This window comes from Thamnophis elegans, chromosome 1, assembly GCF_009769535.1.
Source record: "Thamnophis elegans isolate rThaEle1 chromosome 1, rThaEle1.pri, whole genome shotgun sequence".
In the NCBI taxonomy this organism is placed as follows: domain Eukaryota; kingdom Metazoa; phylum Chordata; class Lepidosauria; order Squamata; family Colubridae; genus Thamnophis; species Thamnophis elegans.
In genome coordinates, this window is record NC_045541.1 from 135,069,388 (window position 1) to 135,093,926 (window position 24,539).

Here is a 24,539-nt window from a genome sequence, read left to right on the forward strand (position 1 = left end):
TCCTCAGGTTTATAACCTTGATTACCTTTAGGAAAAAGAAAAGCCTTATTCTGCAGAGTACAGCATGAAAAAAAGATTTTGCAATGGGAAATGCATAGGAAATTATAAAGAAATATCTGTTAGTACACCATCTTGCCTGGGATAATTCCTCCTACTTTATCATAAATGCCTATTGCCCATGGAATTACAATGTGTTCCATTATTTTCTTATTCAAGAGTATTTTTTGTGTACGAATAGAAGATCACACACAGGCTAATTCCAAATTAAAGCCCTACGTGGATTAGGACCTGGCTACCTGAGAGACTGCCTCTTACCATTTACCTCCCAAAGACCAATGAGATCACACAGATTAGGCCTCCTCCGGGTGCCATCGGCGGGTCAATGTTGGCTGGTGACCCCCCCCCTGGGGGAGGGCCTTCTCTGTTGCTGCCCCGGCCCTATGGAATGATCTCCCCGTAGAGATCCGGACCCTCACTACTCTTCCAGCCTTCCGTAAAGCTACTAAGACCTGGCTGTTCCAGCAGGCCTGGGGCTGTTGATCAGCATCCAGCCCCATTTTAAGTGGTATGTATGTGTGTAATTTTAAATAATTGTACTTCTATTTTTAATTTTTATATTCCGTTTGTCTGTAAGCCGCCCAGAGTCCCCTGGGAGTGGGCGGCATACAAATGCCAATAAACTTCCAAACTTCCAAATGAAGCATTTGGCTATTACTGTACATGGATCCTCCATAAGGATCCTTAAGAGAGAAGCAGTTGTTTTTATTTCTTGGAAATGTTTCTTATATCCAGTAAATTCAGTCTTTCTATGTAAGCCGTTTTTATTATGTACCATTCAGACCTAGGCTAGTGCCACTGGGCTGTTTTGAGCAGACTTCATTTTTCTCATGGCAATTCTTCCATGCTCTATTGCATATGACCCAGAGGATTAGGGGACTTTTTTGAATGGTAGGTGATGGCTTGTGGTGCTAGGGGAAAGGATTGAGAGGGAAAGAGTCAAAAATTGAGTGGAAACATTTTCTGCATGTACTGTTTACCCCAACCTAATTCAGAAAAAAATGACTTTTTAAAATAGGGTTAAACTCTGTTGCCCCCCCCCCCAGAATATGTATAAGTGGTATAACTGTTCTAGTTGAGAATATTGGGAGTTGGAATCCAACAATATATGGAGAGTCACAGGTTCTCCATACATAGATAAGACCAAATTATTCTACTGAACCAGGCAAGACATTTATGAGAAATCAAGTCTTTCTAAACAACCACCGTGTCACAGTACTTGCATGACTAATTTGTTCTCTGTTTTTTAGCTTGTTCTGAACATTCAATTATGCTAGAAGGTAAATGCAAACATATATTTGTATAACGACAATCCTGTTGAAGTTCATGCTTCTTCCATATCTTCCTCAGATCATGCAGTTTTAAACGAATACTCAGTTTTATGTGTGGCATTTGTTGTTGGTGGTGGTTGTGAAGTTGTGTCCATCCTATCACGATTCCATGGACAATGTTCCTCCAGGCCTTCTTGTGCGTTTACCATCCCCTGGAGTCCATTTAAGCACAGCCAACTGCTTCAGTGATTCCATCCAGCCACCTCATTCTCTGTCATCCCTTTCTTCTTTTGCCCTCAGTCTTTCCCAGCATTAGGTCTTCTCCAGTGAGTCCTTCCTTCTCATTAGGTGGCCAAAGTATTTGAGTTTTAACTTCAGAATCTCGCCTCCTAAAGAGCAGTCAGGGTGATCTCCTCTAGGATGAGCAGTTGATCGCCTTGCAGTCCAAGGGACTCACAGGAGCTTCTCCAGCACCATAGTTCAAAGGCCTCAATTCTTTGGTGTTCAGCCTTTCTTATGGTCAACTTTCACAGCAATATATTGCAACTGGAGAAATCATAGCCTTGACTATATGCACTTTTGTTGGTAGGGTGATATCTCTGATTTTAGTATGCTGTCTAAATTTGCCGTAGCTCCCCCCCCCACCCAGGAGCAAGCATCTTCAATTCCTTGGCTGTAGTCCCCAGCTGTGGTGATCTTGGAGCCCAGGAAAAAATAAAATCTGTCACTACCCTCAGTCCCCCATAGATTTGCCAAGAATTGGGAGGGCCAAATGAGCTGATACATCATATTAAAATTGATAGTAAAATAAACCAGCTCTTTGAAGAGCAGGCCACTATCTAGAGAAAAGACACAGTAACATCACCATGTTATTGGGAACAATCCATAATCATTAGACAATCTCTAGTTTGACTATGGTGGTTGGCACTCAAGACTCTCTTGTGAGGACTTGGCTTGCAATTGGCAGATCAGAAGCAAGACTTTAAAAAAACTAATAATAATTGTGACTGGTGAATGGAAAGAGTACTTTAGGACTTCATTAAATGACAAAAAAGGAAAGAGTTGAATTAAACCAGTTCATATATAGCCAAAAGAATGTACATTTCCATTAAATTTCAATAAATGGATGGAACAAGAATGAAAATGCTATGATTATGGGAAATACTTGTTTGAAAAGGCTGAATAACATATAAAAAGGAACCTCTCCCGTCAAAAGTTTCCAATTTGTTTATTAACTTATAAGTGTCTCCAGATCTATAATGTAAAATTAAATAGTGTAACTCTAAATTCTTCTAACAAATAGAGCCAAAAATATTTCATTACATTATTAGGATGTTTTAAATTTTTTAGAAACAAAATTATTCTTGGGCTTAATGATAAAAATAGATTATTACAAAGAGTTCCTCCAATTTTGGATTAGGCTATATTTTTCTGTTACCTTGGATCAGATGGAGGAAATTCAGTTCATTGTTTCAGAAATAAACTATGTCTATTATTAATCAGGATAATGTAATCATTGCATAATATGTTGAGGCACCTTTTGTTGTAAATACTATGTACATTTCTTAATATTATAGAACTTGATATATAGACAAAGTAATTTTTATTCAGTATTTCCTGATTATCACAAAATGTATTTATATTTTACTGAACGAACACTATTCAATCAAAATATTGTTAAGTCTTTGAAGTTAAAGCGTACACAGCTTCTATGTCTGCATGCAAGTGTAACTATGAACACATACACTATTTCTCTTTGTCTCAATTAAATAATTCCGAATAGACTTCAAAGAATTGATAGAAGGAAACCAAAGAAAATACCAGGCAAGCTGGCATTTTACAATATACTGTATGGTGTATCTTCAGATTTAACTTGCCTTGTTTTAAATAATAGTTTGAATGATATATTTGGCAATTCTTGAACCAGGGCTCCCCCAAACGCTTTCATAAATATAGTTACACTTGATTGTGGCCACTGCCAAAACTAAAGATGCAGAGCTCAATTTTCTGGAATAATTTGTCTATCATCTTCTTGCTTTAAAGCTTCTTCTTTTCTGTCAATAGCTTCATCCTGTTCACGGCCCTGCTGTTGGTATCTTTTTTAGATCAATTTAAATCTGAACGAATGCTACTTTTGGTAAATGCTGCAAAAAAAAGAGAGAGAAGATGAAGCAAATGAAAGTCGTCATTCACTAAAAAAATAAAATAAAAAAGAATAGCAATAGTACTTAGCACTTGGACTTCTATACCTCTCTTTACGGCTCCTTCTAAGCATTTTACCAAGTAAGCAAATTGCCCCCAACAATCTGGCTCCTCACAACATCTTTAAATGAAATGAAACTAAACGACGTCATCTAGGCAATGTTAAGTCTCCTATTTGAGTTACGGTAATACATTATCCTTGGAGTTCCACCCAGAAGCCATAGAATCTTATTTAAATGAATGATCTTCATTTGTTCAGAGCATAGTTCTTGCCATTTACAATCTTGAAAGCTCTAAACCAACTTATAGCTCAAGCATGAATCTTCTGGAAGAGATTGTATCTAGAGGCCATTTTGTGTAAAATTTCTGTTCTCAGAGGTGACAGAATAATAAACTGAAATATTGTAGGAAAATAATGATGTTGTTGATGATAGCACATTTTCAGACTAATACATTAAAAAGGATAAGGTCTTATGAACTACAGTTAATCTAAAACTGCTACCAAATTATCATTGATTTGAGTGGGCCTCGAGATTATTGTGGTACCCAATTCTGGACTTTTAGGCTGCTGTTAACATTTTAAGTACTCACTTTTGATTTGATTTTTATCTATGATTGGGGTTTTATTGATGCCCTGCTAAATACACTGTTGCTTAATCATATCTCTGCTTATGGTATTTGAAATCCTTAATTATTGCAAATGTCAGAAAATGGGATTTTACCTTATTTAGTATGTTAACAAGTAATTATCTATTCTTTCTGTACAAAGCTTTATCAACCAAGAATTTCTGGTAGTTTAAAATCAACTGAAATATCAATTTAATATTTGCCCAACTAAAGACAATTAAATCTGTGTAAGTTTTAGCACAGTAGTTTCCATCCAATTAATTTTTTTCTTCAAAGTGTTTTCCTTCAAATGTAATTTTTTTCCATTAATGAAAGGTTGATCTATTAGTGTGACAGGAATTGATTGGCCACCTTGTCATCCAAGCCTGACACTGTGCGCTATTAATAGAAAGAAGGTTCGTAAAATTGAAATCACCACTCTAAATCTCTACCCTGATATGCTGAAATGATATTTGAGATTCTACAGCAGCATCCTGTTGAAGAGAATACTGTTGTCCAGGAGAGATCTTTTTATATTGATAGGCTTCATAGACTTATGTTTTAGTTTTAGTAAAAAGAATTCTCCATGGGAATTGCTCGTACCATATAAAAGCTTTGCGATTTTAAGAGAATCTGTTGATGAATCTGTTTGACTTTCACATCAAACTTTCCAAAGGATGGGCATGAGAATACCCATGGACAACATGATTGCTCCAGATTGGCTGGCTGATAGAGTTACCGGGAAGCTTTTTCAAAGAGTTACCATAATAAAAAAATGTCCTATGGGAAATCAAGCTGCATCTGTTACTGACTTATGCATAGCTTTGAAAACCTTTTCAAAGAAAAGGTATTGTTATGGGTCTTCTTATTCCCTAAAGGTTTTTCCTTAACTGTTCAAATTTACCAAATTTTACATCATATTAGACAAATAAACAAATCAATTTCCATCCTCTTGATCCCTGGCCAAATACAAACAGCTATAGGATATGGGCTTCACCTCCCTATGGAACTGACGTTGCCTACAATAACTAACTTAATTTAGGCTTTCTTAATGAGGCATAAATTACCACAGATGGAAAGATAATAACTCTGAAGAGCAGGAATCCCACTTCAGTTATAATTGAGTATTGGCAACCTCATGCTTTTTTATACATAGAAGCGGGAATAGAAAGAAACTGTTTAGATGTAGTCAGGTCAATTGGAGAATGAAAACCAACTGAATTATACATGGCAAACAAGCAAGTTACCTATCTACCTAGCATTTCTTCAGTTTTTACAGCTATTATCCATAAATGCATGATGAACACAATCAATGGAGCACTAACCAATTTTGGCTTCCCAATGCTTTTCTGTTATATATGTATAGATATAACCATTTTGTTTTACTATGTCCTTTGGAAAACATGTACAAAATAGAGTAACCACCACCATATTTACCAAATAAGTGAAAACAGTTTTTAAAGCCAAGAGTTAAATCTGCTACAGGACTCGGAAATGTGGATGCAATGAACAAAACAGTTTCCAAACATAGGTTCAATGAATTCCCTACTCTTAGAGAAATCCATTTTCCTTTCCTAAAAGCTGAATCAAAAATAAGCTTGAAAAAGTGAAAAGGAATTTTAGTTTCAAAAATACAGTTAAAACACCTACCAGTTCTCACAACATTGTTTCAATAAGGGAAAATTTAAAGATAGTTATTCAATTCAGTAAGAGCTAGCACAATGGCCAGTTCATAATAACCTTAGCAGAATTTGTAATAAAGATGTAATGATCAGCATAGTGATTGATAGAGCTTCAAGGCATTGTCATGTACTTATATGATGCTATCATTTGCCAAGCAGCAATAAAGTATGAAAAAGTCAAGATGTCCTTGTAACCACTTTCCTAGTTGGTTAGATATTGGAACTCTAGAACTAATTGGGTAACCAGATATGACACTACTCAGATGTAAATCCACTGAGTTCATTGTCTGAGCATAGAATTATAAAAAATATACTGAAAGGAATTATCTTCTACAAAACAGCCTGGGTAAAGAATGCTTCTCATAACCTGTTTACACTAGCTGTAAAATATTGCAATTTTATCTCCCTATAATAAAACATGGATTGAATTATGTATGTGAAACAGTCATGGATTTTTATGACTATTGCTTGGTAATCTATGAAGTCTTAGCCACCTGATAATAATAACATTGAAAAGGCTGTATTAAGGAGATAATGCCCAGCTCCTGTAAGTACATGGACAATACTGAGTACTGACAAAGGGACTGTGTTCAAATCAAAATGAAACAAATCAAACTAGAAAAATTGAGTGGTTTGGTATATTACCGGTACTTCACAATTTAATAATCTGTGAATACTCACAGAAAAAGAAGCTTCAACATTTTCCCCCTATAAAAAGAGCTATATCAACCAAGATTCTCCCTAATTCAACATTCAAAAGGTAGCGTACCCAATAGAGATGTATTACATTTTTAAAAGCTTATGCTTTTACCAATATTTATTAACCCTAATTATTTCTCAACCCATATACATGAAATTTAATAAATGAAGAATCCAAAATCTTCTACTAGTGATGCATACATCTAAATTTCTTCTTTTTTGAAAGAAGAAATGGAAGGTTTAGCTCTAAATTTTGATTGATAATATTAAAAGCTTTCAGTGTTTTTATTCAGTGCACCATCTCGTCTTCTCCATTCTATCATAATATTGGAGCAGGAAGCCAATAACCATAACAGCCCCAGTTCATCCTTATAATTCTAAGCAAGAGTACATAAAGGATTGTCTTAATGCACCTCCTGGGTTTCAGTCATATTACTATTGCTAGTAATTAGCTATTTTATACATTATCTGGAGACTGACTGTAACTGAGACATTACACTAGCACCAAAAAACAAATCTGTTCCTAAATCAATTATGTATGCTTGTTACTGTACATATATGTTGAATAGATGTTATACATTTATTTATTTATTATTTATTTATTAATTAGACTTATATACTGCTTCATAGGGCTTTCAGCCCTCTCTAAGCAGTTTACAGATTTTTAGCAAATTGAGTCAGCAATTTGCCCCCACAGTCTGGATCCTCATTTCACCCACCTTGGAAGGATGGAAGGCTGAGTCAACCTTGAGCCAGTGAGATTTGAACCGCTGAACTGCAGATAACAGTCAGCTGAAGTGGCCTGCAGTACTGCACCCTAACCACTGTGCCACCTCGGCTCTTACATGACAAGTTGTTAGAGCAACTGATGAACCTGCTTTAAAAAAGTATTCATTAGTGAAGTTGAAAAGCCCCACCTGCTAATCCACCTTGCTATGATATTAATATATACCTTTCAATAAGGGAATTGTGTTGGAGAGAAGCTGTTCATTTATGTATGTTTGGCCTTATGGGGGAGACAATAAATCAAAGTATGAGGGGCAAAGCACATGTGGGAATCAGAGGGGTTTTTTTTTGCCTTGCACTTGTCAATTTTTAGCAAGTAGCTCAGTCAGATGGCAATTCATAGCTGACTCTGACCAATCTTGAAAAGCTAACCAGGATCAGGCAAGGCTAGTACATGATTGGGAGACCCATCAGGAAACCCCTAAATGGTTAGTCTCTATGTTTGACTAGGAACCTGATAAGTGCTTTAAAGCATTGTAGATGGATGCTAAATTCATATTGTAGAGTTGAGGAATATTATGTTTAGTATCAGAATTTAAGCCAGTTCCCTAACAAAATGAGTGTCCTAATTAACTTCCTCTCCTCTCCATTCTCTATTTACCATAAGTAATTTGAAAATTACCTATTATTGTAATGAAAAGTCAATAATTCAACAGCATTGTGAAGAAAGGCCACTAAACATTGCACATTATCAGCAGATAGGAAATAAAATGTAGATTTATGAATAGTAACATCCGGATGGAATACTAAATCCTGTTTATGTTTCCACTAATACAAGAACCAGAAGGAGAATGATAAAATCAAAAAGAAATATACTTACAACATATTAAAAGGAAATCCTCTTAATGTAGTACAATATTAACCTTTAGAATCCGTTACTTTAGCTAATGAATGTGTATGGTAAAAGAAACAGTTTAGGGGAAAGAAGGGTTACCTGTGGCTAAAGACTACTTTGGATGTTACAGCATAAAACAGGACATCTGAAAGCTATCAAATGATGCTTCTGGTAACAGTTCAGAATGATGGTTTCTTTGCCTGAGTTCTTAGAACTTATTTTCAAGTAATTAGTAGATATTCTCATATTCTTTGAAAAAGGGACAAAGTCTTCTGCTCATATTGTAAAAGGGTTTTCTGCTGCCAGATTCCTTTTTTAGGTGGCTGCTACAGTATGTCCATTGGAGTCCCAATTTGGGAGAGATTGGTGCGCAAATATCATATAAAGGGTGTACAAAAAGCATTTCCCACTCTAGGTTATTCATAATAATCATAGCATGTTCCAGCTGTTAGTTCCATGGTGGGCTTGACTGAGAAAAAATTGGATTGCTCAAGCAGCTAGTTCCATTGGCTTACAAACTCTACCGCAGTGTATCTGTCCTGATTAGGAAGCTGCCTTATACAGTACTACCTGGATCAAGCTTCTTTATGATATACTTGACTATGTCTCCAGAGGTTTAAACAGTATTTTTTTCCCCTTACTCATCCTGTACTTGGGACTTTGGCATGATTGAATGATCTATTGCCTTGTCTATTCATAAAATAATGGAGGTTCTTTTTAGTACCAAGGGACAACATGCCTTTTTAAAAAACGTAGATTGACCGTCTTTTGTCCACTAATCCAGCTTCCTGCAGTAGAGTAGATTTGGCACACAACTGTTGCAGTACCATCAGGAAAGGACATAAATGTTAGCTTTTCAATTTAATTTATTAAATATAATTTTAATTTGGATATTTGGAAACTTTCTAGGATTTCCTGAATAGGTCGTGTGAAATGATGGACAAGGTTCTATGGAATATAACTGTAAGTAACTGACAGATTTTAGTCGAACACAATGTTGTGGTCTGCCAGCGGCAGAACTGGCAGCAGAGTCAGACAGTGAGGACGTTGGGGAGGAACATGGACCAGTCCTGGAGTCTGGGGAAGGCTCAGATGAGGACTCTGCGTCGGAGGCAGAGAAGGAGCCAGGTACATCTGGGAATTATGTGCTGCAGGTGGAGCCTATCCAGTGGCACATGTGCAGAGCTGCCAGAAGGCAAGAACAGTTAAGACAAAAGGGGCGACTCAGGAGTAAGCTTGGAGTTGATTGGCCCCCATCCCATAAGACATAAAGAGGAGCAAATGGACATGAGCTTTTGCAGAAAGCAACTTTATTCGTTCTGGTCAGTTTAAACTCTGAAGCTCCATTTTGACTCTGTGCTCCATTTGACCTTGCAAAACTAATTGGCAATTAGATCTTTGGCAGCGTTTTAAGGGAGATAAAGGTGGGTGCTTATCAGCCTTATTCCAAAAACTGTGGTAGACTTCTGTCAGATTCTTCACAAACTGTTTGTGACTCATTAGGACTCTGAATTAACATAATTCACAGTCGTTGAAATAAAGAGAGGGTTTGGGGACTAAGCGTGTGCTTTTTTTTCCTTTTCAATTTGTGGGCTAGCCACCTTCCAGTTTTATTTGTGTGTTCAAAAAAGTTTTTGTTAATTTTATTTCCTTGCATTGTCTTTTTGCTCAAAGTTAGTTTATGTCTCACTAAGTCCCATTCTCATTTAATTCTATCATTTTGTGGTTCATTCTGTAAGGTAGTTTCTAGTTTTTTAGAGTTTCCTGCAGTACATTTTGTTTTTCAATTTTTCTTTATTTCTTCAGGCTACATACACTATTATTATCCCACATAAATATGCCTTCGCGGGTGTCCCATAGGTTTTGTAATATTGTATCTTGATTGTTGTTTTCTTTGAGAAAATTCCATTGTTTCTTGATCTGCTAGGTGTACTTTTTTTCTTTAGTATTTGTGAATTTAGCATCCAACGTCTATTTTTCTTCTTCAAACTCTTCCAAATTATTTTTATTGGATTATGATTTGCTCATGTATTAGGTCGATCTCTATTACTTCTAACTTGTTTTCTATCTTGCTGCTCATCCAGGCCATATCGATTCTAGACCATGATTTGTGTGGATTTGAGTAGAAGGTATATCCTTTTTCATTTGGATTTATTTCTCTCCAACTGTCTCTTAAATTTAATTTATTGCTCATGTTGAAAAATGATTTTGGTAAGGTTTTCCTTTTTTCTTCTTTGGGTTGCTACTTTTATAGTCCTTTATTGTGTTTACCATTGCATTGAAATCTCCCAACAAACAAATATTATTTATTCATGTAGGTTTTTTTAATAAAATTTCTTCTGATTTTCATTCGGCGCATGGATCACCACCAATAGCATGTATGATTTTTAAGCATGTGATTTTTACTGTCTCAGGAAGCCTAGGACAGAACACACAGTCTCTCAATTCATACAGATGAGCAATCAGACTAACAAACACAGCCCATCTTGTGTATTGATCCACTTCCTCTAGAACAGGGTTGTCAAACTCCCAGCCAGATGCATCTCAGGCTGGCCACACCCATGCCTGGTTTAGCAAAGGGAGAAAAAGTCCTGATATGTCATGTGATGATGCTGTGATGCGGTGAGTTTGACACCCCTGCTCTAGAATATATTTCAACATAGCAGGAAATGATTACTGAGATAAGGTATACAAAATGCTCTAAACATTCTGTATAATTAATGCTTACACTAATAATAATTTATAGTAGAGAGCCAGTTTGGTCCAGTAGTTAAGGCATTAGGCTAGAAACATGGGTTCTAGTCCCACCTGAGGCATGAATGAAGATAGCTAGTTGACTTTGGGCCATCACCCTCTCTCAGCTCACCTCACAGGGTTGTTGTGGGGAAAATAGCGGTAGGTTGGATATGTTTGCCATATCAAGTTACTTGTAAAATAATAAGGGCAGGATTTAAATAATAAAATAAAATAAAAATGTACTGGGAATAAGCAGCATAACTTCAGTGCTGTGAGCCCAGTTGCTGCTACTTTGCTTTATAAAGATTTTGACGTTCTCAGATTCAGGTTGTGAAGGTCTTGGGTTATACCTACATGTATGCACAGTAGAGTTAAGCCTTGGAATAAAATGGCTTCTGGGAAAAGGTTTGTCAATTCACTGAAAAGATAAAAACTGTACAAACAGGAAAGAGATACATTTAGAACACTAATGCAAAGCATCTGCAGATGCTAATCGGTTTGTAATCTAAAACTAAAGGAAAGTCCAGTGGTATTATAAATAGTTCCTTAAGATCAATGCCTTGATAAGAGGCAGTGGCTCATTCTTTTTCCTTTTGGCAGACTTTGTTAAGTGGCAGTTGAAAATAAATCTGCCTCTGTAAATTAAGTATCTGACTGAGCACCTTCTTGTCTAAATTATGCTGTCAGATAAACTTCTTTTCTACAAAATGATTTAGTCAGGCTAGCTCCCATAATAATGTTTTAAATAGACAGGTATGAATATAAAATATACCCAGTAGTAAGTATAAAGATTAAATTCTGGCATACAAGATACACAAGAAACAAAGACACAATACTGTGGACCAGGGGATCTATTTAGTTTTCATTGTGCTGTCAGCAGAACTATGAATCTGAACAAGGACTCTCAGATTAAATCTCTCTCTCCCTCTCCCTCTCTCTCTCTCTCTGTGTACATACATAAAAACACAAACAAACACATACAATCATCACAACTCCATTTCTGATCACAAGCAATATCAACTCAAAAGAAACAAGACTGAACAAGTATTGTTTTGAAAGTCCTTAGTGTGTGAGTTCCAATATTTTGACTACAATTTGTAGAAAATCTATTTGCTTTACCTTAATAAGATACAATACATCATAGGTTGTGTCAAAATACCTAATAAACTCTCGGTTACCTAATAAACCATTTGAAAAATTAGTCAAACGAGACTGTTAAACATTAATATTCAATGTACAGCTTTATCCCCCCCCCCCCAAAAAAAGGCAACGAGTCTTCCAGCCAAACAAAGCTAACCAAAGCTTCAGTCTTGGCTTGCACACAGACATTCCCCCTCTTCAATTAATAGTTCAGTTGGTTCTGAATGGTATAAAAATAAAAATGAAGAAATAATAAAACAATAATTCAGAGTGTGAGTGTGTGTGTATGTCTGGAAGACTCCCATGCTCCCATTTAAAGATAATTGAAAAAAGGAAGTCTCCCAAATAGAAGAATTTCGGGCATCTTCTAATCCTCCAATGGTAGCATATTCTATGCCTAGCAAAGTCTATGATCACAGTTTGATAGTGAAAGCAAGAGTCTTATATATTTTTTTGTCCTTTATTATTATGTTAACAATAGTTTGGCATTAAAAAATAATACCATGTAAGCAAGATGCAGAATTTTAGGAATGTTTCCAGATGTTAAATGTCTATGGAGATTCTCAGTCATTCAGGTCATGGTTGTCCCAAAGGTGCTTTTTCAAAAGGCAACTGGACTTCCTTTGTTTTTTCTGAAAATATTTCACTTCGTGTCCAAGAAGATTCTTCAGTTCTGATTGAATGGTGGAGAACATTCAGTGGAGTGGACATTTTCTACCACTCATTCAGAATGAAGAAGCTTTTTGGATGAGAAACAAAACGTTTCCAAGGAAAACAAAGAAAGTCTAGCTGCCTTTTGAATAGCACCTTTGGTTTTCCAGATGTTAAGAAAAAGATGTGAAGTCATATTCAGCATTAATAATTCAAGTAAATGGAAGTTTCTGTTAAAATAAAGACATTACACATGTCATGAAGTATATCTGACATTAGTTCTTGTATATATTTGTCATAGTACGAGGAAAAATTAAGCAGAATGATTGGTTCTTGAGAAAAAATCCTACATTAAAAGAGACTAATTAATAGAGATTAATTCTCAGTAAATCATTCAAGTTTCATCCCTTGCATTCACTCTCATTGAGCATTAATAGTGCAGTGCAGTACAATGCAGAGGTCTTGCAATGGTGTTGCCCTTTTAACTGTAGCATTAAGTAGTATTCTGTGTTTATTTTATTCATTTGAGTGATTATAAAGGTATAAAAGTGGTTCATGATATAGTAGGATACTGGTAGTAAGTAAAAAGTACTGCTGGCAATTAATCAGCACTTCTAAATTCTTTTTAACAGGTTTCCCGAGTGTTGTAAAAGCTGAAAATTGTAAACCATGACATATCTGGCCTTTAGAGACCCGCTTTCAAACAAAATCTGTGTAGTACAGCAGAAGAGGAATAGATGTCATTAACTGCTTGGATTGCCAAGGAGTTACACGGTCCTTTTTCATCTCTTCTAGCAAGAACTGTGTGATGGCCAAATAATTCATTGAAATGTTGGGAACTATCTTATACTATCTAATTCAGTGAAATATACATTGACTAGCATCAGCTCTCTGGGGTTTCTTTGAGAAACTGGGGGTTGCATCTGGCCCTTCACGTAAAGCATATGATTTATTGCTGAACTTATGACTATTACTCAGCTACAGTACAGCTTCACTGTTAGCAGTGGAGCAGAGAAATGTAACCCTGAGCTGTGGACCAGAAAATCTGGAGACTCAGTCATCTAATTTTGTGTTAATTAGATGTATCCCTTTGACAAGATTTCTCACTCAAAGAATTACTAGTGATTTTATTGCTGAAATATTAATTAATAACAATGATTACTGTGATAATGTCATTTATTTTTTGGAATTGGGAATGGGATTTAATAAACAGAAATAAAAGCATGTGCATGCAAACTGCACATTTCTGTTTGGCTCATTATCTCTATGCTAGCATTTTCTCTCCCCCTCAATATGAAAACAAATACAATCCTGTAGTATAAGCAATACACTCTCTATGTTCTTGTAACATAGGTAGGGCGAAGAATATGTGAGAACGTTTTGCTTTTCATAGTCTCTCTGGCTTCTTATGCTTACATTAAATCCCAAGGGTAAACCTCATGAGAAATTTCCTCCCATGATATTTTCTCAGTGCTATACTCACTTCCTAAATGAATTGCTCACCCTTAAGAAATTGTTGTTTTTTCCTCTTTCTTCAGGAAAAAAAATGAAGCATTCATCTCTCCAGTTTCTCTGACCAAAAATTTGGTATAGAAAAGGAGATTGGTAACAGTTTCTTTTGCATTGTCCCTCACTACTGTATTCCATCCCTTTTGCCATATCTTTCTTCCAGAAGAGTTGGATGCTGTTATCATGGGCACTGTTGTTAAATGATTCAGTCACTGTGTTACTCATGTTGTATGAAATGGTCTAGATTTGCTTTGATTAACAGAGTCAGATTTTGGAGATTACCTGGTTTGGTTTGCTAAAGCAAAAAAGATGACCTGATTGGCCTTCACAAAGAATCCTTGGTGAATTTGAATCATTTTGAAACCGTGCTGCAGGACAAAGCTCACTTCCATCCTCCTCGAGCATTTCCCAAAGCTTCAAGACTGGCCAGTTTTGGATTACTTGCAATTCACTTTGCAAGTGTGAACCACCAGATCTGGAATACTTTGGCAGTTGCTAAGAGGCTTTAAGTTGGTTAGCTTCAGAATGTGCGGTGGAAATTCCTGCATTATGAAAAGGAATCACTCAATCTGGAAGATTTTTTAGAAGCATAATGTGCCACTCAGCGACTTTCTCCAACTCACTTGGCAAAACTGGGAACCTCCTACACTACACATCCATCTTTTGCAAGTGAGGATCCAGGCTGAGCAGCTTTAGTACACACTGTATGAGACTGCCTGCAGCATTCACTGTAGTTGCCCAACCAGGACATCTTGGACACACAATGGCACAGATGCCCAGTCTGAAATGCTCAGCCTTCTCCTACAGAATTTGAAGAAACCTCTTCTCAGAGTTCTTCTGTAGTGAAGTGCTCCAAACCCAGGCAAAGTCTGGTAATCATTTAACTTCACTTCTTCTGAAAGACCACCTTCCATGGTCTTTCAGAAATAAGTCCATGTGACTTCGTGAAGTTGTTTTGAAGGGATGCCTAGAACTTAATAACAATTTGATGTTATTTAATTTAAAAATAGCCAACATCAGACAGAAGCTAGATTTTTATACTAGACAATACTCCTGATAGAGAAATATGGATTTAATTAATTGCATGACATGGTAGGCAAAGATTTAAACTATTATATGAATTCTTCTGGAATCCCTTCACTGCACATACATGGTATTGGAGATGGACTGCCAAAGAAATTCATCAAGATCTCATGTGATTAAAAATAAATTATTCATTTTGTAATATTGATTATTTTCTTATGAACTACCTAAAACAATTCAGTATTTATTTACCAAGACCAAACCATGTTTTGTACAAGCCTTTCATCAAAGTGTTTACCTTTTATTTTCCCCCTAGAATTTGAAATACACATTTTTGATACTGATGGTGTTTGGAAATCTTTGATAATGACATCACTAAATGTCCATGGAGTCTCAGTCATCCTGGTCATGGTTGTCCTAAAGATGCTTTTTCAAGATGCAAGTGGACTTTCTGATTTTTCTTTGAAGATGTTTCACTTCTCATCCAAGAAGCTTCTCTGGAGCTGAAGAAGCTTCAAAAATGAGAAGCGAAAGTCCACTTGCCTTTCGATAAGGACAGTTGGCAAGACTCTTATTGTTTTAAATTCTCTTATAGAAGTATACTATCTATTTTGTTCAAATGGAAATAAACAAAGATAGTAGTCCTAGATGTACAATCATAAAATGTAAGTTTATTTTCTAGACAAATGTTTTAGACAATACATTCAAGAAAAAAAAAACATGATTTGGTTAAATGCAAGGACACCGGATAGTTTCCAATGACTTCTTTCTTTCAATTAGGGTTGAGACATGAATACATACTTTAATTGCTGAAAAGCCTCTATGCATTTGTAGAACTTGAATTATATTCTCATTACAGTAACCAAAGAAAGAAGGAATTCAGTGCACCAAAGAGAAAGTTTTTGATTTCCCAAAACAAATCACTGGTCATTTCACTGAAAAGTTTACAAGGATTCTCAATGAAATCTCAATTCTTACATTCAGACTTAGAAAGCAAGGAGCTGGTCATAAAACTAGTGCTGCTTTGCCAGTTGGAAGGTGTATGCTGGGTAGCAGAAACATTGGTATTGGTCTTCTTATCCTGTGAGAGAGAAGGGTTTTTTTTCATGTGAAAAAGATTGATGTTGATTATATTTAATTTTATTTTTTGTGATTCAAAATAACCGCAAGCCAGGTTTTATGACTACGACAGTACTATTTTAAACTGGTAAAATCCGGTTTCAGTGTTCAGAATGTAAATCTAGTAGATACCATTACATATAATTTCCATCTAGATTGCGTGTCTTTGTCAACAACATTTAGAATTCTGGTAAAGGTCATCTTCTGTATTTGCTGCTGGGAGCTCTGCCCTGCTTGCTAAAATGCACATAAACAGGAATTGGCCTCTCTGTTGTTCCCACGCAAAGTCCTTAAACTTGCAAAGTGGCATCCCATGAATTATCTGCTTTGTTGCAGCACGAAATAAGCATTGGCAAATAAATAAATAAATAAATAGATTCAATGGATTTATTTTAGACCAGAAAGAAAACAAAAACGTTTAAGAGCTAAATGCTTGACACTCTATTAATACCGTCTCCATGCTAACAGCTTAATCTGATCTTCCACCTTTGATAATTTAAAAGCTCCCAGTGCATTATCCTAAAATAGATAATAGGCTTTTGACTTTTTTCCACTAACAGAGAAGGACTTGGCAAACATGGAGAAAAATATATTGTATGTGTGTCTAAATGAGGTAGTGGTGTTGTCTCTAACGATGGGCAAGACCTGGCCCTGACCCTGACCCTGACCTAGTATGGAGCCAGACTTTCTGAGCTTTCTTAGCTCTTTTAACTGTTCATACATGAATGAAATCCCCTTGCTGAATTCCTCCAACATAGTGAGACTTTAATTGAGAAGAAAATAAAACTTTTATAAGTAGAGCATAACAAATAGAGAACTTATTCTTTCCCTAAAACTTTTATTGTTTTATCAATGTATAAAATATGAAGAGAAAAAGAAATAGGAAATTAATGGCAGAAAAAAAAATGAGGTACAAGGAAAAAAAGAAAAATGGATTGACTTCAGACACTTTTAGCACAGTATAAGATAACAACTTTACAATCTCAACTTTTTTATTTTACACATTACTATAACTAGCCATTTCTATAACAACAAAACTATCTAATCAGGCAAAACCAAAGTCAATGTTTAATTGTTTTTTCATCACAAGCACAAAATCTAGAAGTGATATCCAAATAAAAACAATATATTCTCCTCTTTCAACAGAACAATCAATTTAACCATTACTGCTTTATCTTCTTTGCTGTTGAAAAAGGTATGCATTTCTATTTGTACGCATTAATCTTTATAAACTATCACCATTTATGTTAACAAAATTCACTGTATTCTTTCAGCTCCTTTAACCTTAAAGGGGAAAACATTTTTTTTCATCCTTTTTAAAACACAAGGTGTTTTTTTTTAAAAAAAAAAATTTCTAAATTAAAACATTCTAATACTTTTTTTAACTTCCTCTTACATACTTTAAAGTTCGCTTTCAGACCAATAAAATTCCAATTAACTCATTAAATTTGGATCACATACATATTATTTTGCATAAATATGAAGCTGATAGACCATAGATTTACCTCTCTGTATATCTTAGTGCTGCCTGAAACAGTACTTTTTCACTTTAGGAGCTGACATAAGACATAGCCCTTATATTCCATCAGTCTATATGGACAGTAAGAGAGAAAAGAAGAGGGGGGAGGAAACTTCCAATACAAAGGTTGAAAGCTCTGAATATCACCCATTAGGGTAAATGCAATAGTGATTACAAATGTAGCTGTGAATTTTCCAAATTCGTATTGTGCTCTAACTTTTTAAAGATTTTGCTCTGGCCTTCTCATAAGTCCTTCTATTCTTCCAATGACTAATAGTTCCACTATGCCCCAACTATTAACTTACTAAGTTACCATTGGAGACAGAACATTGACATATGGAAATCTTTGGTCTGATCTTTGCAATGCAAATTGACATCCTTTTACTAAATTCTTAAAATTGGCATGTTGCTTCTATGTTTATGCACTGTCCAGAGTCCCAGCAATTAGAGATAATTTTTTGAATTAACTGCATAGAAAGACAGAGAAGATAAACTTTGAAGAGAAAATAAACTTACTTGAAAACTTTCAAGTTTGTATTTTAAATCTTCCAGATGCTGCTGTAATGAGCCCACAAGTCCCTTGTATTTATTGTACCTTTTTTCGATAATTTCTTTCTGAGAATTCTGAAATCAGAAAATTTTCAAGTAAGTGAAATAATTATCTCATGAATGTAAAAAAAAAAAAAAAAAAAAAAGGTCAAAGCATCATTCTGGACCCATTGATCCTCAAAATAATGAAAGTTGTTATGAGATTTGGCTATTAGGAAATTTTGAAAGAATTCATATGAGAATATTGAAGTACTGTGATTTTAAAATTTCATAGTGTTTTTTTCAATTTTGCCTTTATTATTTTTATAAATAACAAGGCAGAAAACATAATGTTCTTTCTTCTTCCTATTTTCCCCACAACAACCCGGTGAGGTGAGTTGGGCTGAGAGGGAATGTCTGAATCAAAGCCACCCAGTTGACTTTCTTACCTAAGACACACTCCTGGTCTTCTGGTTTCTAGCCACTAGATCAAACTGGCTATATAATGTTTGATGACCTTTGCTAGATTTCACTACTATTTTGAGAAGGGGAGTTCTAAGTTATCAACTTTAAATAACATATTCATATACTTAATATCAGCAGATGTTACAGTATATGGAATATATCTCTAAAAATATATTTTAATAAAAGGTTTGTAATTTTAGCAAGAACTACTTGAAAAGGCCTCTCTGGTTGGTATAACTTCCATCATATCTCTCTTGGTGCTGGCTAGGCTCCCTGCCCTATCTATTAAAAAAAATTAAAATTAAAAATCCATACCAAGCTGGATTGTTTCCGCCTCTGGCCTATTTATTTGCAATAATGCCTGTGATACTTATAAAAGTTTTAGCTAGGCTCACTGCCCTATCTATTTGAAACAAAATTAAAATTAAAAATCCATATAAAATTGGTTTGTTGCAGTCTCTGGTATATTTGCAATAATGCTATGATATTTACAAAGATTTTAGCAGAGTTGTAGAAAGCTTCCTATCAGGTGAGTGTAAATCGCTAAATGGATGCCTTATGAGAACCAGAGTCCACACACTGCCATCTTTTGAGTACATCCAGCCTGGCTTCCCAAAATGCCATCTCTGCATTCAGTCACTCCAAATTGCTTATGTATAGTACTACCAAAGAACAATGCCAAGATTGGGCAGGACAAACTAGGATGGATTTGGAAATGACCATTTCTGCACTGGACAGATTACAGGTCCCAAGAGACATTGCCAGTTCGTGTTTTTCCTTGATAGTTAAGCTTTAGAGGGGTAATCTGGTATTAGCAGGAATGGAAAATTCTTATCTGCAGTTCTATTCCCTGATTTCTATGAATATCAGTTGTGTTTTGCTACTACAGATCAGTCCAAATCTCTATGGTTTACTAACAAGAAAATATTCTGCATCCTGTCTGGGAAAACTTTTTCTTTTTTTGGTGAAATGGTAATAGTATAGGAGAAAGAGAACAGAATAGCCTAAAGGTTAACTTGGACAACATGGTGGATTTGGGGATATTCTGGTCAGTAGTGGTAGTACAAACAGGGCCAAACATGTGATTGACTTCAGTGGCAGTCTCAGTTCTTGCAGATGCCATATTGGGCTTGGATGGGAAGATTGAAAGATTAACTGTGGTTGTTGGGGGGGGGGGGGGAGTTCAGTGAGGTGTTTGAGACATGTGATGGCTGCTGAATGGGAAGTCAAAAACAACCAGAATGTAGTGTATATAGATTTAGTGAAGCAGAGAGATAGATAATGAGAATACTTTGGGGTATGAATAAACAACAGGACTGAAAAATAAAATGGGCAATTGAAGCATTATGTAAAAATGTAAAGGTAAAGATTCCTCTTGAACATATGTGTTAGTTGTTAACAACTCTATGTGGCAGTGCTCATCTCCGTTTCAAAGCTAAAGAGCCAGCGTTGTCCAAAGACGTCTCTATGGTCATGTGGCCGGCATGACTAAATGCCAAAAGTGCACAGAATGCTGTTACCTTCCCACCAAAGGTGTTCCTATTTTTCTATTTGAATTTTTATGTGCCTTCAAACTGCTAGGTTGGCAGAAGCTGGGACAAGTAACGGGAGCTCAATCCATTACACGGCAATAGGGATTCAAACTGCCAACCTTCTGATCAACAAGCTCAGCATCTTAGCCACTGAGCCACCGAGTCCCTTTTAGCATTATGGTGGTGAGCAACAAATATACAGTGGGTGACTCTAGGGAAATGGACATTGTAGATCTGAGCCCAATCTACATTTCCAGCTTCCTGGCTTTGTCTCAGGAGCATATGGCTGTACTTTTACGAGTTTTGTGCACTAGCTACTACTTTGAATACCAGATACTATACCTGTGTAATACATTTATTTTCATCCATAACTTGATCGTGACAGAGTGGACTTGGCTTAGCAAGAGCTAGATAGGTGAGATAGTGAGTGCCTTCATTTCAAAATGTGCCCATCCATATTTCATGATTGTATGTGGCTAGATAAGGTGAAGAGGAATGGTAATTGCCATCCAGGAGGCTTTGCAGGTCACCAAGGACATTGTTTCACACATAACAGGATATCACTGTTATTTCTGAGGCTGGGCTTCTGGGCACATTTGCCCTCATTTGTGCACAGTAAATTCATAATCTTAGAATGGGACTTACAGTTCTGCTGGAAGAGCAGTTAAAGATTGTGACCAAAACAGTATTTTCCATAATTCTATCTTGTATTAATTTTTTTCCGGATAGGGAGAATGCTGATGGTGATTCATGTCTGTGTTAGTTCATATTTGGACTATTGCAATTAAATCTATATGGGAATAAACTTGAAGACTGTTGGAACGTTGCATCTAATCCAAAATGAGGTAACCTTGAGTAGTCATAGACTCAACTCAATATTGTTACATCACTATTTAAAGAGCAACAGGGGCTGTTACTGAGCCGTGGTAGCACAATGGTTAGAATACAGTACTGCGTGCTACTTCTGCTGGCTGCCGGCTGCCTGCAGTTTAGCAGTTCGAGTCTCACTGGCTCAAGGTTGACTCAGCCTTCCCTCCTTCCGAGGTTAGTAAAATGAGGACCCAGATTGTTGGGGGCAATAAGCTGACTCTGTAAACTGCTTAGAGAGGCCTGTGAAGCGGTATATGAATCTAAGAGCTAGTGCTACTGCTACTAAAACTCCAGGTGCAATTGATCTTTACACCTATCTTCTATGGAACAGCACAGAGCCTGGAGTTTACAGCCATTAACAATTCTTATAATTTTAGAAAACTATTAAGACCTAACTCTTTTGAAGAATGTTTGAAAAATGTTAGGATAATCAAACAGCTCCTGATGTTGGTATCAGAAGATGAAAAAGAGTATCAGGTATGATATTATGGGTGTGTTTCTTTTGGATGGGAACTGTTCTTAATCATATTATATTTCAGTCTAGATTATATAACAGGCAGAGTATAAACCATGCAGAGTTGTTTTAGATGAAAATAAACTTTAATAAATAAGTAAATATGTACATTCAGATATACAATACTTAGTCTGCATTTTAAATATCTGACATGATTATAATCCTGTCATGTAATGCTAGTTTTACTCAGCCCAATGAACAAATGATTCCAACTGCTTTCCTATTTAATTTGCTGGCAATTGCATGATGAAGAATACCAGTTATGAGACTACAAGACTTCCAGAGTGTCATCATGTGAGACACATGATGTGGGACATCATAAGGCTTGAAGAGTTTATCTCACTAAATATATCTTATATTTATTACATCTCGCATTATATCTTAATACATCAAACAAAAATTATCACTTTTCAAATAGTTTTTTCACACAGCTAAATGATATCAAGTTTTAACAAGTACCAAAATATGGTAAATATATATAAAAAAACTGGGATAGAGAGAGAAATATTTTCAGATTTTAAATTCATTAAATCTTAAAAACACCACATTGTTACGACGCATTACAATATATTTAAATCAAGATGGAAGGACCCTCCTTGAGAAACATCTTTTTGAGCAGGTAAAGGAATGGTAAAGAAGGAATTTGCTGCAGAACAAATCTATTCAGCTTCACGCTAATATGTGAACCTCAAATATATAATTGTGTTTGGGATGTCATGCCTTAAATACACTTACCCCTATTGTATATAATGCTGTTATATATTTTACAAATGAAAAAGATCACAAAATATTCTTACCCCCAAATCTCCACAATCTTCAGAAACATTCAGTTTCTCAGGAGCAGATTCCAGATGTTCTAAGGCCAACTGTGTACTCTGAAAAACATTGAAATACTCAAAAGGACTGTATGCATGTGCTATTACATTAACATTCATAAGATGGTAGAACAATAAATAGTTTCAGAGAAGTTGAGAGTTGAACAGCAAGATGGTTGGCATATAATAAATAAATAAAGTAATTGCATAATTAACTAAAGTTGAGCATGAAGGAAAGTTTTGGACATCTTTCCTCAGTGTGGAAACTGCACACTTCACACTAATTTGGAGACATAATACTTGAACACTTTGCTATACCTTATGATTAAAATGATATTTGACCGTCTATAAACATTCATAAGAGCCCTTCACTCATTATAGAGATGAATTACTCTTATTTCTTTATAAATACAAATGAGCACAAATACAACACAAACAAGAACACAAAAGCTTTTTGTTTTCTGTTTTTCATGTGTAGTACATTTATTTTTCTTTGATGCATCCTGCAATGTAACTCAATTGAAGAGGCCACTCACACTACTTATGTCATGACCCCCCTGAACTCCTCAATATGCTGCATAATTTTAAACCACTGGAGACTGGGACTCTGGAGGAGACATACTCAGACTCAGTTCATTACAAGGCTTCATTTGAGGATACAGGAGAGAAGAAAGTTCCACCAAACCTAGAAAACATGGGCAATTGTAGATTCAAGCTTAAAGATGCTACACACTATTAAAGAATCGGGTGTTTGTGGGTCAAACAATCTTTTTCCCTAAGAGAAATTCCTTCTGAATATTCACATAATCCCCAAATCTCTTATTTTATAAAATCTCAGTTCAGAATAGCCATGCTGGAAGCAAGGTATCTAGATTTTAACTTTAATATAGCTCTGGCACTTTTTATTGTATTGAGAATTTGACCTTGTATTAGATTTTGTCTTTACTCCATAAATTCATATTGATATTCCTGGATTCCTAAATGGGCAGAAAAATGATCAAGGTAAAGACAGAACACTCAAGTTCCTGAGTGAAACGTTGGAACCTAGTAAAAAATTTTGAGGCATCTCTGTCTGTCTGTCTGTCTGTCTAGTTTGCTTGTTGGCCATTTCCAACGTCTCATGAAACTCACAATGCCAGCATATAAAAAAGAGCTAAGTGCAAAGAGAAAAATTGACAAGAGGTTTGAAACACACAAAAAAATTAAAGGCTTGGACCTCTCAAATGGAGTGTAAATAAACACTCCAAGATAATTAACATATTCTATATAATTTGATTTAAAATACCGTGATCATTTTTGCAAAAAATATGAAACTCATTATGCTAAAGAAGATTCTTTAGATTCATAACTCTGAAAAGTGGAGTCAGTGATAGTAATTATAAGTCTGGCAGTCAATACAGGTGAATTGCTTTGAAGAACCTACAGTGATTCATTGAAGTTGGTCTAAGTATTAGCAGGTCACTTCACTCCATTCCAGAGATCCCCTCCAAACAAAAATCCTTATGCCACTATCAAATTAACTTCCACGTACATAAAATGATGGAAAACAACATTAGCTTTAAAAGAATCTGAATGCTCAGAGGAAAATTGTTATATCTTGCTATATCATTTACTACTCTCAAAAGGCTTTTGCTTGTTTTTAGTATGGTTATAGTGTGATCATCAAAAGCAATCTTTAAAAAAGATCACTACAGAAATCTTTGTTCCGCCGGAGGTAGCATAAGCTGCTTTCTAGCAAAGCAACTGTTAACATTTGTAGTAAAATATTTAAGCTTCATACTTGGATCTTTACACTATTAGCATAAGAAGAATTAATCAAGAATAGTGAATTAATGCATATTCTCTGAAATTCCAGGCATTTCCTCATATACTTATTAATACTACACCTTGCAAAATACCCTTAGTTGTGTGTTTAAAAATATTCAAGAAAAGCTCTGCTAGAGGACACTTCTACACCTTGGGTTTTGGTTTTGGTTTTGG

General features: G+C 35.6%; 1 protein-coding gene across 2 annotated transcripts in view; it reads right to left on the reverse strand.

Annotated features, from left to right (window-relative positions):
* Positions 1 to 2,547: 2,547 nt before the first annotated feature.
* CEP128 (centrosomal protein 128) overlaps positions 2,548 to 24,539 on the reverse strand; it is a 184,917-nt gene continuing 162,925 nt past the window's right edge. Inside the window, exons 21-24 of one of the 2 annotated variants that reach the window (XM_032232414.1) lie at positions 22,542 to 22,619; positions 18,352 to 18,459; positions 16,176 to 16,278; positions 2,548 to 3,472 (exon numbers count right to left, since the gene is read on the reverse strand). In XM_032232414.1, coding sequence (XP_032088305.1) covers positions 3,435 to 3,472; positions 16,176 to 16,278; positions 18,352 to 18,459; positions 22,542 to 22,619 — 327 coding nt within the window. In that variant the 3' untranslated portion in view covers positions 2,548 to 3,434. Of the gene's footprint in view, positions 3,473 to 15,848; positions 16,279 to 18,351; positions 18,460 to 22,541; positions 22,620 to 24,539 lie in introns of those variants that run through there. The other variant, XM_032232421.1, reaches the window with a different exon arrangement.